The sequence below is a fragment of the Lytechinus variegatus genome, chromosome 8 (assembly GCF_018143015.1).
Source record: "Lytechinus variegatus isolate NC3 chromosome 8, Lvar_3.0, whole genome shotgun sequence".
Classification (NCBI taxonomy): domain Eukaryota; kingdom Metazoa; phylum Echinodermata; class Echinoidea; order Temnopleuroida; family Toxopneustidae; genus Lytechinus; species Lytechinus variegatus.
The window spans coordinates 38,242,136-38,257,467 of NC_054747.1; the positions used below are offsets into that span (position 1 = coordinate 38,242,136).

Genomic DNA, 15,332 nt, shown 5'->3' on the forward strand with positions numbered 1-15,332 from the left:
AGCTATAGCAGCTATAGCTCCGTGTTAATATAACTTACATAAATGCACACATGGCCATATACGCAGTAAGGAAGAGGGGACACAGATGGGGGCGTCGCAACCTCATAATTGTCAAAACCTTCATTTTACTTTGTTATAAAATAACAAAAATTCTCGAAAGTTGAAGTAAGTCTTTACATTTATATTCAAAGACGCATAGAATATTCTCGTGGGCAAAGCCCATCTTCGCTTTCTCGCTTGAGCATGGAAGAAACACTAATTTGCCTCCAGTAACATGGATGTGCAACAAATCAATTTTAGATATTCAAAGATACATCAATGGTATAAAGCACACACATAATGATATCATGAAGCATTGATAGATTTTTCGTTGTGAATAAATAAGGTTATAGATCAGAAGTTAGGCCTGTAATTTTCTCGAATTTACGATTGAGCTCAATGATACATGGATGACCTTCACCAACCGCTTCCGGGTCAAATCCACTACAAAATATGGTTAGTCCTGACGTTGAGGTCGCTAGGCATAATGGCCCGAATTCTCGAAGATGGGCTAACTTGGCCCATGGGCGAAAGCGCGTCATTTGACGGAGGCTAAATTTTGCCTTTCTTGAAGTTGGACTTAAAGGGCTTTCACAATCGCTCTTGCGATCGTTTGCGATCATTTGGTCAAAATATGTGTTGCACACAATCGCAACGGTTGTGAGCAGTCGTGTGAAAGGGGATCAAGTTAGGTAACCTTTGAGAATTCGGGCCTATGGGAGAAAGGGGGTTTGCTGTCCTGTTCTTATGAATAACAATAAAAAATGCTTATATATCGAAATAATTGCGAAGTACCTATTTGCATTATACAGAGGCTCTATTCAGAAAGTCAATATGGTCATAAATAAAGTAATTGTTCTTTATTAAAACTTATGAACTCATAGACGAAGAATGAAAGGACGATGACGACGTAGCATATGCAAATGAGGTCACAGGTTGATGCGTTGGGGTCAAGTTCTGCTGACGTACACATGAGTTCATAGTCACACTGGAGACTGTCATCTCTTCTTCATCCGATATATCTGATAACCCATCGTGGTCAATGCCTGGTGAGCATACTGGAGAAATGGTACCATTCTCCTCTATTAGGTCGGTTTTCTTTGGTCGGCCTTTGGGTTTTGTTGGGGGCTCTTGTCGACCGCTTTGCATTACCTATAGAGGGAAAAATATGGAGAAAGAAAAAAATACTGAGTAAAAAGTCTCTCTAATTAATTCCTCAAGATCTTCTTTTGAAGGGGAAATTAGATTTCGCTCCAGTGTACAAGACCAAGATACAATTTTCGAAAAAACCCTTTTCTTCTATTTTATTCTCACTTTCGTACAACATGCCATGTAGGCCTATGCTATGGATGAACAATAATACAGTGTGTACGTATACATTAAAGCTAATCGAACATGAATAATGGCAACATGGAATTTGACCTACCAATCAAATACAACATGTTACTTTAAATCTGTGTCTTCGATTTCATTATTCTATTCTCGTACCAGGTTTTGGCTTCTAGTTGGTTCAAACCTCGAGCCGTACAGTATCAAGACTGAGAATGAGGGATTCGCCTTGACGTCACAATGCAAAGTCACGATCGTGAAAAAGAATTCGTCCCAACATAAAATTGAATGATTCAATGTTTAAACTGACCTGTTTCTTCCATTTCATCCTTCTATTCTGATACCAGGTCTTGACTTGTAGTTGACTCAATCCTAATGTCTCAGCCAGCTCCAATCGATCAGGAGTAGAAAGATACTTCTGTTTATCAAATCTATTACAAGAAAGACAAAGTAAAGAGAGTTTAACTATCACTAGTTTTTTTTCTAGCTAGAATCTATCAATACTTCATATGATTGACATATCAGTATCAATAATGCATATACCATTGTAATTTATTTCAAAGGGTTTAATTTAGGATGAAAGAACACTGTTGGGTTAATGTTTTGCCCGAGGACAAAGGTGCCTTTTGTTGGGGATTGAACCCTGCATGGACTTGGCTTCTCAGGCGCATTAGACCACCCGACCACGGCACCTCCAAAATAATGATGATCGTTAACATCGCAACAAAGCAACGATTTTAATCATCGTCACCCTCATCATCACTGCACACATTGATGAAATTTGCGATTCTTATAACTTTTGTCATTATAAAAAAAAAAATCATTCATTTTTAACTTTATGATCAGCATTATAATTGTTAGTTTTCATTTCGAAATCATTTCATATCCATTTCAAAATAATGATGATAATGACATTGCTAACCGCATATTGATTGATTGGCCGATATGGCCTTTTATTTGTATCCAAAATAAAATCATATTTAACATGATAAAACAATATTTAAAAATATTCTAAAGAGGCAAGGGAAAATAAAGCAAAACAAAATTTTAAATATAACAATTACAATAAATGGAAGCACAACATACATGTACCGGATGACTAATATGACTAATATCATTTATGTTATCCTTGTATGCTGTATCCAGATTGTTTAAGTAACAAAAGTTATCTCAGCATTTATTTTACACCCGGAAATACTATACCTTTACAATCTTGAATACAGATGTATGCATTTCCTTTGTCTTAATCGTGACGTTGGGTTCACACATGAGTAAAATATTACATTCGTGGCATTGAAAAAAAAATATGTTCAAAATTATAGTGCGCACATCATAACTTTTATTAAGGCCAACAGTTGAAGGTCCGTTAAACACATTAGGATTATTCAGCATATGATTTGGGGCATTTTCTAAAATATTTTCAAATTCAAGTTCACAAATCATACCTCTTTTCAAGTCCTAACAGTTGAAGCTCCGTGAAAACCGTCCTGCTCCGCCGGCACTTCTTGGCCGCCCTGGCTGCTTCTGCAGGCGATACCGCCGGGGTCTTACCCCTCAGATAGACAGGCACCGGTATGGGTACACTGAGGGAGGGGTGTGTCCCTGGGTGGGGGTAGAGATGAGCTGGATGGGGGCTGTAGTGCGGATGATGCTGGTTGCTAGGTGATAAGGAGGATGGATGGTGACGGTGGTGTGGATGGAGGGTGGGGTAGTAGGGCGTGGCTGCTGGATGGGTCGTGGTGTAGAGTTGAGCTAATCCATCTGAATATGAGAAATAAAAAAAAAAATGTCTAAACTCATTAGAACTCATTCGGAAATTTAGCTTCTGATTCATGAAATCTGAATTTCAAATTGATTTTTAAGCTCAATTATTGAAACAAAAACACAAATCATTAAGGCTGTTTGAAGTTTCTATCAATTTTACGTTTCCTTAGGAACATCGCGGTTCTGTGTAACTTTTCAAGAGTCTGAGATGCTGTAGTTTTCGTTCATTTTCATTTTGCAATGACATTTGCTATGAATTTGCAGATAAAATACTTCCTTGATTACTATGATCTACTGAGTGACCTTTACCTTCTACTATTACAAATTTGAAGAGACGAATGGTGTCGATAGTGCATTTTACAAAGGTGATTGATAATCAAACTGTTCCAGGTTCCAGAGTCTGCTCTGATTCGTTTGTATTTCCTTTCCATGTCTCCCTCTCTTTATTTGGCAATTATATTGGTATATTTTTGTATTTTGTTTCCTAGTATATTTCTGTTTCCTACATTCTTGATAGCGTATCGAGAACATCACGTCAGAAGAGGGATGGGGCACCGCCCCCCGTCTCCCCACCCCGTAGCTTAGTTACTGATTATGATTATATCGTCAGCTAGATACTGTCTTTATTTTTCATATCCCTTTACTTTGTTCTAACCTAGAGTAGACTTCTGTACATAGATCAATTGTTAAGACTTCCAACATGGGGGTTAATATCAGCCCAAACATATCTTCAACAGATATAGACAGTATAATTGTTTAATTGCTTCAAATTTGTGGTGACATTTAATGCGATCGGGATGAATTAGGCAAAGTAAATTAAAAGCGAGGGGACGAGACAGGTGCGCTGGTGGTGGGCCAGCGGGGTCGTAATTGCGATAAATGATACCTTGCAATTAAATGCATTATTTGTGATAATGATGCTATTCAGGGCGCACGGGTGGCTGCCTTGTGCGTGGGCACAACTACGCATGCGCAGACGTACGAGCACTGCCTTTCTGACGTCATTGTGCGTTCGTATAGCATGCCTATGAGGGCCTGTTTAGCTTAGCTTATATTTTATTTTTGTAAACGCTTTTATTTGCAATGAGAACTTTTTCTTGTAAACCCTAAACTGTTGCAAATTTTTGTTAGAATCATACATATAAAACGGAAGAGTGAGCATTTTTTCTCCATTTTTTATATAAATTTTTGATTGTACAACTGGAAGTAGAAAGCTCGTGCCTAAACGCAACATAGCTACAGAAAACGATTGATTTATATATACATTTCATGTAACTAAAAAAAAAACGATATTAATAGAACTGAATAATTGTCGATCTTATAAAGAACGTTTAAAAGTTGTATACTCTTAGCATGCTTAGGGGAGAGAATTATATCAATAAAATCATGAGCTATGGCGAAACGCGGCGCGATGCCTGAATATAATATCAGGGGGTTAAAGTAACAATGTTGAACATCCTAAGATGTGATTACTTGAAAGGAAACATGATAAATGGCAAGATTATTATTGGTATAGCTTGTCCGAGGCATCTCCATAACTGAATCGGAGACATGCCAACAGTGACAAGATAAAAGGCGGGTTCCTCTCGGCTTGGTCTCAGCGGGACACCGCTCGACTCTCCAGTACCAGCCGCGCGATGCAATTCAAAAATGACGTTGGGCTGGAGGGAGGTACGCTTATAGAAAAATCATTTCCAACACTAACAAAACTATTTACCCCTTTGTGGGGTCCAAACATTCTTTAAGTATCCTCGTCTGTACTTATATATCTATCTCCCTCTCTCCCTCACTCACTCACTCTCACATACTCACCCACTCCCTTACACTCCATCTCTCTCTCTCTCTCTGACTTCAAAACACCAAATTAAAGTTCCCTTGAAAATAACACTCTTCTTTCCTCTTTGTAAAAATGGAAGTGAAGTAGAGTATATTCTCTTCCGACTCGACCCCATTTTTTTTTTTTTTTGCCATGTTCCTCTAAAAAACTGTTAGTAATTGGCGCAATATGAAACAAGTTTGCCTTTCGACAAGCAAGTGAGCTATAATGGGTTGATAGATTTGAGTGTGAGCGCAACATGGCGTGTCTTGCAACATTGCGTTTTAAAATTCCCGAACGAGTGAAGCGAGCGTGCCCAAATTTTGACCTTTTTGAAAAAAAAATGAAAGTAATTTTGTTTTAGCCTGTGACAAAATATTCAGAAAATAACATCGGATCTTTTCATTTTACTTTTCTGTTCTGCCTTCTCCTCCCTCTTGTTTCTTTTTTAAAAAAACTTTTCCCCTTTTTAGCAAGCTAGGTGCATGGAGGGGTAGTTGGTTCGAATAAAAAAAAAATCTGAAGGAAAAAATAAGTTGGGCTCTCGTTCATCAGTTGAAAGCTCTTTTTCCAACTGAGCTAGCATGCCCATTAAGTCTACTCTTTGGAATAGCTTGCCATTTTCCAAGAAAATCTTACTACAAACTAAGAAAAAAAAAACACACACGCCATACGTTATAAATGTCGAAGGAGACTCTTAGGCGCTACCTACTGGTATTTTTCAATTAACGTGTCACCGTTAATTACCGTCATGCACTTGGAGAAGTAAATCACATCCGGGGTAAGATACCGGCACAAAACGGGTCAGAGTGAAGGGTTGATCTCGATTATAACAAACAAAGAATGAGAGAGAGAGAGAGAGAGAAAGTAAGAGACCACCCCTAAAAAATAATAATGATAAAAAATAAATGAAACAAATAAACAAATAAATAAAGATAATAATAATAACGATCCCGACAGACAGAGAGGGAGTTGGAGGGATGTAAAAGAAACATGAAATAAGATACACCAAACAGAGAGAGAGAGAGAGGGGGGGGGGGGGTGGTAAAAGATACAGTAAAATAAATACCATCCAAACACCTATAAAGAGAAAGAGAAAGGGAGAGAGAGAGAAAAATGAAAAGATAGGCATGTAGGCAGGTAGAGAGGGAGAGAGATCAAGCTGAGGTCTTACAGTACTTAAACCAGAAATTTGATAACGTCAAAGCTATAGCGATTGATAGTCACTGTGGATATGAAAAAATAGTAAACATATATATAATATCAAGTAATAATTGCAAGACAAACGGATCAGAGTGAAAATATGATATACGATGTCGTTTTAAAGAAAAATATGCAAATTCATTTGTTAAATATTAGTATTAGTGTCGTGTACAGGATGAAGTTTTTAGTAATTTTCTAATTTATGATGACGCTCTTTATTTCATTTTTGTAAATCGATTTTATTCAGATTTTAATTCACCGACTGAGGGCGTATTGTTTTTTTACAGTCATGGGAAGCGTTTCGCTTGTCCGTTATTGTTAAATTTCTTTAATTTTGTGATCCGAGCCCAATGACGTAAGTATTATTTGTTTATTTTGAAGTTTATTAGTTATAATATCAGATAAGCCAAGTGGCATGCTGAAATATGGTTTTAAGTGATGAAATTAATGTGTGCAAGTTATGTAGGCCGAGTGAATGTGTCCAAATGAAAACGCCGTATACGTGTACGTGCATGCATTACGTAATAGAAAGCGAACGTGGCGGTAGTTGTGTATGGAAGGCGAACAACTTGAATTTGGCGCCTTTGTGTACGTCATGGATGCATTGGCGTTGTCATAAGCCATGTAAACATAAAGAAGTAAACAAAAACGCATTTAAAGTAGTAGTTGATTTCTTTTATTATGAAAAATGTTTTACATAAAAGGTGAATTTTAGGGTTCATTCATCAATACATGATATTCACAGTATGCTTATACTTGATGTGACCTTGAAACATGCCAAGGTCATTCTTGGTTGTTGAATAATTTAAGTTGGAATGCAAGTCGACGTTATTTGCCTGTTTCGAAATCTGTAGACATTATTTATATGTGTCATGACATGTTGTCATTTCAGCTTATACAAGTATTGTTTATTCTGTTATTAAATTGCAGATTGAATAATGTCAACACATCAACACTATAGACTCGGTCTGATTCTTGTGTTTGTTTAGTTTCGACGTATCACACGCCACGATTAGCATACTAGGAAAAAGGAATATTTGTTTATATACCCCTATTCCAGCAAATCATTAACTAAATAATGTGGTAATCGTTTTTTAAAAACCCACCCCAATTCACTACAAAATATACTCCAACTACAAATTATTTCAAGACCCTTTTTCAGGGCACGTTGATTGGCAAACTAATTACCTTATGATTGGCAAACTAATTGACTTCAACTTTTTTCTTAGTTCTTTGAATAACCGACCAACATTAGAAACGATATTCGTAAATGCTTACAAAATTCTTAGCGGCGCGCGTCTTTTATTTCTAGCACCGGGCGACAAGCGTGCGGCTCTCACCCCATGAGCTCGGCGCGTTTTACTCGTCAGCCCGCTGAGGGTTCGACGTGTTCGTTGAGGGACAAATAAGTAAATTTAAAGTGTGCCATTACTTCCTAACCTGCTCACCATATGCACAAAAAATTGTTGTTTCAGTTCAACCGCTTTTCAAAGAATTGTTTGTCTCTTCTATCTTTCTTTTCTCCCGCTCTCATTGTTGGTGTTAATCAGTTACGTTAAACGGCCTAGTGACGAAATATTTATTGAGTGTGTGCGTCATGTGCGTGAATATAACTCGGAAGGTGGGTGTGGGCCATAGGGGTGGCATTAGCGATGTTGGTGCAATATACACCAACGAACATTTGTTCAATTTGTTTTAAAGATACTAATATCTGTTCATTCTGTAAACATAACCCGGAATCTTATGAACATTATTCTGGCTTTGTAATGATGTTAAAGCTTTATGGCAGAGGGTCATTGAAAACTTGTTTGATAAAGCTTCAAAATGCAGAGTGGAAAGATATACATGTGGGAATTAATGGATCCGATCTTGAAGTGAAATTTTGTAACACGGTAATCTTTTTAATGAAATATATCATTTTTAGATCAAGGTCAGAAGGTAGAGTTCCTACTCAAGAAGAGTATTCAGAGAGTCGTAGAATATCGAAATGAAGAAAAGCAATTAGCTATTAAAAGGAACAAGTTAGACAAGCATTTATTAAAATGGAGAGAATGTACCGAAATGGCAGGACTGAGGGCGATATCCAGGTGTGATTTGGGAGAAAGTGACTGTGTAGGTGTGTGTGAGGGTGTGTGTATGTGTGTTTTGGGGGGAGGGATAATGAAGTTTTCCTTTGGGATGGGTGATTCTTTGGGATGTTTTTTTTTTATTTATTTATTTTTTTTTTTTTACTTGTCGATTTTTTTTTTGATTTGCTTTGTCTTTGATGAGTGCAAGCCAAGTAATCTCATATAGTTTTAAATCATTGTTGAATATTTGATACATGAAAGGAAAAGTGTTAGGCATATTATATGTATTTTTTTAAGGGGATCCTAGTGTCAGTATATCTATTTGTTAATTGGTTTGTTTTGGATTTGGGTCTACTTTGTTTTGTTCTTTCTTTGTATTCCATGTATAAAAGCCCTCCACAAATGTGCAAGGGAAGACTTTGATTGGGGCGGGGGGGGGGGGGAGGAGTGGTGTTTCAAACATTTTATAATGATTTCATTGTTTCTCTTTAAGTTATATATGATTTATGCTGGTATTAAGTTAGTGAAAAATGTCCAAATATGAAATGTAAAATATTATGTGTTTTGAAATGTTAATTTGAAATGTTATGTTTTTGTTCATGGAATCAGAATAAACAATATGAAAAAAAAAAAAAAAAAAAAAAAAAGATGTTCTAGACAGTAATACGCTTGGTTTTTTTTCAATACAGGCAACGATGTTCATGAGCTTTACAGGAGGTGTTTAAACACGTGTGTAAAATCTTACACACTAAAGTTTCTTATTATTAAATATTCAACTGATTAACAATTCTTGTTTACAATTTTAAACAACCATTCACAATTTTAATCATGTAAAGTTGAGGTAATAATCAACGTTGTTGAAGGAAAAAACAGCAACGTTTTCTTTCAAATTTAGCGTTCATTTTCCAAATATATGTTTTTATTAATTAATCACAAAGTAGACTTATCATATTCTACTGCGAAAGAGCCTATTAAAGAATTTCTGACCTGTGTAGCAGCGTCTCGGCAGCGTAAGGATCCACAAATCTTGATTAGTAAAACCTGGCGTTTGGGCCAAATTGCTTTTAAAAAGTAATGAGGGAGCAAAGCGAGCAAGAAAACTTAATCTTTTACGAATTGAAAGCTAATTTTCTGATAGATTTTAACAGAATATTCAGAAAAATATAATTCTCCCTCCCCCCGTTTATTTTGTTTCTTTACCTCCTTTCTTGTTCATGGTACCGTTTCTTGGAGGTCGGGGGTGGGGATGGTTTGGATGCAAAGCCCAAGATCCCCCCTCCCCAAACACTATCTATACATCAGTGTATCTCGGGCAATTTATTCAGATGAGAAGTCTTTCTCCATTCGGTCAGTAACTGTTGGTCTATTTGTCATGTTTGTCAAAATCGTTTACCTCTCGAAAGTTGATGATCAAAGGATTTTTAAGCCCTTTTATTCGACCAATCTTACTTTATTTAGGTCTGGCCGGAGCACCTGTGTTTATACTTCCGAAGCCAGGAATTGTTTCCAATTACTTAGCTATCTTTAGGCCAATGCCTCGGGCAAGTTTGGAATAATAGACCGGACAGGTGCCATATTTTGAAATATGAAAATTCACCCAGCGTAAGATCGCTGATTGGAATAATGCATCTATAAGTGCGCGCGTGAATCTCTCTAATTTGTGTCTATTATCATTCTTCGGATTTTGATCGGTGAACGTCATGTATTTTGCTGAATGACCATTGGTCAGTGATTTCGTGACGTATAATGCGTGAAATGGGATGAGGGAAAAGGAATGCAATTTATACATATGTAATTGTATGCATGTATTCATTTTTTTTAATAAAAAAGAGCAATTTAGCTAATAGACAAATATTAGAGAGAATTATATAATTTTGTTTACACTCCTCCTGAATACAAATTTTAGATCATGTTCTGCGTCTACTTTGCATTCTTTATCTTGCTCTTCAGCTGATTGTCTACGAGCCTCATATTACTCCGCATTTCGTCTATTTTTCATTTCTTTATCCTTTGTTTGTCCTCTTCCAACAGGTAAATCCAGCCCATATTATATTTTATCCACTTGTCTCCTTCATTCCCTTTCTTCTACTCTTTTTTGTCTCTTTTTGTTCTCTCCCTCTTCTTCTTCTCCTTCATCTCCCCTGTATTAAAAAATAATAATTCCTTCTCCCTATCATAGACAATCTTGCTAATGTAGACTTTTCCTATCTTCTATAACGTCAATTCCCTTCCACCTTCGGCTATACAAACTCATATTTTTTTTATATAAGATCTCGGTTGCATTTAAAGCGATACAAAATTAGATCACTTAACTTAAAGCGAATGTCATTTCCGATGTTCCCGCCCAAGAAAAAGCGCAAGAAAATTATCTTTGCATTTTCTAGGTTTAATCAATTATCATCATATACATGATATACGTGACTCTAAATATTTGTTTTGATAAGATAGAAAAATGTCATTCAAAAAAAAACGAATGCAATATCGACAAGAAACAAAAATGAAAATGCATTACCGTTAGGCCTAATGAGTTCTTGTTTTAGAAACAAACAAACAAACTATTACAGTCCTGTTTTCTAGTAATATAAATCATCTACATGAATTGCCGGAACGGATAAAAAAACAATCGAATTATAGTAATGGGCTAAAATTGTTGATCGTTCCATCTTCCAGCGATGCATCGGATTGTTCGCCGTCAGAATTCGGTCGATATAAGATGCTATTGCCCGCCCATCCCGTCAGAGTTCATTACCTCTGCTATTCTGACAACACAATATGGCTGGGAGGGAGAGGGCTATATTATTACTATCCTTCGATTAAGTAGGTCCGGCCAATTTCCTAACCCAGTCAATTATCCAATTACATTGCTAATGGTTTGATAATGAGGAAGGATGATTATATCAGTAATAACTGAAAATGGGTGGTATTATTTTAGAAGGGGGTAAGATGTCTTGTCAGACACTCCAAGCGATGTTAAGAGTCATGACAGTCTTAACAGCAAACTTCATCACCTATCCTAGAGCGCTGTTGAAGGTACCAAGTGACGAAAACGTTTCAAAATTTGAAGAACTGTCACAAATTATCAAGCTTAAAAAGTATTTTTTTTTATTTTGTGTCGGAAAGGTGAAAACAATATGCATTAACTGGTTTTGTCCATTCGATGATAATGATTAAAAGATACAAGTACTAAAAATGTATATACTCTACTGCAGCATATGCAGTGTGATGTAATCTTGGTACTGTATAAATACGCATATTCGTACACAACACACATACACCCGCACTCCTACGATCAAAGAAAATCATTTTTTGTTCAATTAATTTTTTTTTTCATTTTGCTATCAATTTATTTATCTATGCATAACTTAACTAATTTAGTTATTCTCCACACTTTGCCAGAATAAACCTCATTTAGCCAACGTCTCTGTCTTCTGACGTAGGGTCCGAGAAAGAAGGCAAAAGTCACAAAGACTCTCTCTCCAACGTGGGTGTTGTTATTTTTCAATTGCATTTGATAGAAATGAACCCCTGAAAAACCTTACTGCTTATTCACTTGTACTTTTAATCTCATTTACTTGATTTTTTTATCCTTTTTTAATATTTATCTTTTATTTTATCATATTTGGGGCTAACCATTTTCCCAAAAATAGTGAGGAACGTTTCCACTGTTTAAGCAACCTATTTTTAAATTGTTTCATCGAACATCTGCTGAATTGTTATCGTTTTCATAAGGTATAATCAAAGATTTTATATTTTCTAAGGGGAGAAATGCAAAGTATTCTTGTTTCCCTCTTATCACGTGGCCTTGTCTGAAGCGTTCTCACTTACATCCGTTTTTTTTAAAGATTTTTGTTTCTTTTTATTTCATTTTTTATCTTGTAAGTTTCATTTATTTCTCGTTTCCCTCTCTTCTATCTTACATCATTCACATAGTAGTAATGAAATAATAAAATAACCCATTACCAATAAAATTACAATCACTCAGTGAAATAGGCTTTATATTGTCTACCTATAGGAGCGCCTTGAGCACCTAACAAGGTGGATATGTGCGCAAAATAAATACCCCATATTATTATATTATTATACCTGTCTATCTTTTAACCTAATATTTAACTCAACATATCTTCTTACACTTTTAAGTTGCGGATTTAGTGGGTGTTATAAAAAACAATTCAACATTGTCGACATCAATTATTTGAAATACAAATAGGAGGCCTATTGCGACAGCAATTAGATACATGTTCCAAATGTTTGGATGTATTTGGATGAAGTTGTGTGAAATCATATTTTCTTCGATCATGTCGATCAAGTAGAAATATTGGGATACAACATTGTTATATTTAAATGTTACTGCTTTGGCTATTGGGACCGTTACACTGTAAAAAATGAAGTGCTAATTTAGCACTTACAGTGCTTGTATAGTGACTGCACTACAAGTGCTGATTTTCTGGTTTAAATTTGAACTAGAAAATCAGCACTCGTAGTGCAGTAACTATGCAAGTACTGTAAGTGCTGAATTAGCACTTCATTTTTACGGTGTAAATTACTTTATTTTTTCTACGACGACCAAATCATATAACAGAATATTCAAAATAGAAAATATACTAACATGATTAAGTTGATAGATATTTCTTTAAAAAAATCACCCCCTTTCGCATTTCGTTGAAAGCGGGTGAGGCCTTCCTTTGTTTTTACTGAAATTATGAACTATAGTTCGAGTGGATTCTTGCTTTTTAAACCCAATTACATGTTGAAGTTTCGTGTGAAAGGGCGGTTAGTCACACTAACGAAACTCCAAACTTACCGATGATACGATATGGCATTCAAAATAACTTTGTAGAATTGACCGGACTGAAGTCTTTATCTTTGATGTGACTAGGGTATATGTGTTATGCTATCATGAAATCTATGTTGCATTTATGTGTAGCTTATATCGTTTTTATATCATGCTTATGTATTCATTACCTACTAAATGCCTACTTCATGTATTTCATGTTGTATATTTTTCATAAGTGGAATGATTTTGAATATGGATGTCGATTGATAATTGAGGTGATATCACTTAATTTTACAATGTTTTAAAAGGCTTCGCATTTTTTGTTAGTATGTGGGAGATTTCATTGCAATTGTGTTGCAAGATCCTTGGCTGCAACATACTTGTTAAATAATGTAATTTAGATTGAAATGTGTGTTTTTTTTAATATCGTTTAAACATGTTTTTCTAATCACATATGTAAAGTTATATCGCTTGGAAACGAAATCGATTGATTTAAAGCAATAGAAGTGTTATACTAATTTATTAATGTTTTGATTATTGATTTAGACATGAATGCTTAACTGCATATTTCATCATTCCTTTATTGTTTAAACAATTTAATGATGATATGATTTTCAAATCTTTATTAAACATGTCAACAAACATTAATGTCATGAATTTTATAGACGGTATTCAAAACTAAACTAACAACAAACAAAGGAAAAAAACCCAGTGAATTGATACATTGTCTAATCGGATATAAAGGAAGAGACGAACAAAAACACAACTCAAATATTCAAATAATGCACTGGATAAAAGCAATTATAAACCATTATGCTTAATCATAATTAACCATCAATTAGATCTACTTCCCTGAATGGTAAGCATGAATCCCATACGACGACAAAAGTACTACTTCTACATTAAAACTACCAACTATTGACGCTGACGACAACGAATTCGATGGCGATGACGAGCAAACGTTGGTAATGATGTTTATAAGTAAGATCAGGAAGTTGGTTGTGATTGTAATGACGAACACGGTGTTCGTAGTTTCAATGTCACTGGGCTTTTGTGAATCATGATGACGACGATGACGATTACGACGATGATAGCAGTATAGGCTGTATTCGCTAATCTTTATGCAAGTTTTAGTTCACATCAGTATGAGCCTTGTGCTTTTTAGTAGTCAAATGAAGAAGATAAAAATGATGACGAGGATGATGATGAGGATGATGATGACGATAATGATAATGATGATAATAAGTATGATTATAATAATGATGATGATAATGATGAAAACGGCGATGATGTTGATTGTGATGATTATTTTGGTGGTGGTAGTGGTGATGATAATAATTATGATAAATAATACATAAACAATAATATCCAACAACATATTTTCTACTGCGCTACAAGAAATTAAGTATATACTTACCAGATAAAGAAAAGAGATTGACATTTGAAGATGACCTCAAAGATGACAATTGAAGTCCATTCAATTTTAAATCTTGATAAAACTTATTTTGAAGTCTTGAGATAAATTTAATGCTTGCATCATGACCTCTTGGCGTTATCGCATCACCGGCAAGACTTTCCCGCCGAAGCTCCGGCGAAGGGGAACATCTCTGTTGCGGTGGTGACGAAGATTTCATGGATTGCCGAGATGACGAATGCAAAATATCATCAATTGAAAATCCGCACTTTTTCATGGCTGTTGCTTCGGCACTTGGCTTTGCCTGCGAAATAAATGAGTTCGTGAATTTTGCACTTTTTGGTGTTTTTAAAGTCGAGTTTGGCAACAAAATAGCTAGGTTGTTTATCCGTTGGATGTCCGCAAGAGGCAACTCGGCAACGTTTCCTGCGGCAGGTGAGTGACGAATTGCGTCTAAGCCCGGACGCGGCACGTCCCCGCCCGCTAGGCTCGGGTAGCGAAGGAGTGAGGTGCCGATGGCGAGAGCAGGCGCACCTGGTTGAACGTTTGAACCACTAAATTGCATGGCTGTAAAACAGTTTGCAGTCAGATAAATATTGTTGACTTCAAATCGAAAATCGATTTTGATACGAAAATATAATTCTTCCAATGAGATAACCGTCTTAAGGATTCATGCCCGCCTTGAAATAGCAGAAAACATTTGGTTTTACTTGCAGTTTATGATGATTTGTTAGGCAAAATACCAAGCTCGTTTCGCTTCTTCAAAAGTTAAAAAATAAAAAAAAAGCACTGATGAGAAAATGGCAATAGCTGTTGGATAAACGGAGTCAAAATATTCAGATCAATCAAGTCACGGAGGAAGACAAAAGTGTCGGAATCCTACCTAGAGGTCTCCTAAAGAAAGTCAACAGCTATTTCCGCACC

The 15,332-nt window shown here is 35.8% G+C and overlaps 1 protein-coding gene across 1 annotated transcript; it reads right to left on the reverse strand.

Annotated features, from left to right (window-relative positions):
* Window positions 1–15,131, reverse strand: LOC121420860 (brain-specific homeobox protein-like). Its single transcript, XM_041615478.1, has 4 exons — window positions 14,412–15,131; window positions 2,814–3,129; window positions 1,679–1,799; window positions 1–1,191 (listed from the first exon to the last, which is right to left on the reverse strand). The coding sequence occupies exons 1-4, from the start codon at window positions 14,971–14,973 to the stop codon at window positions 910–912; spliced, it is 1,281 nt and encodes a 426-aa protein (XP_041471412.1). The 5' UTR covers window positions 14,974–15,131; the 3' UTR covers window positions 1–909.
* Window positions 15,132–15,332: the final 201 nt, after the last annotated feature.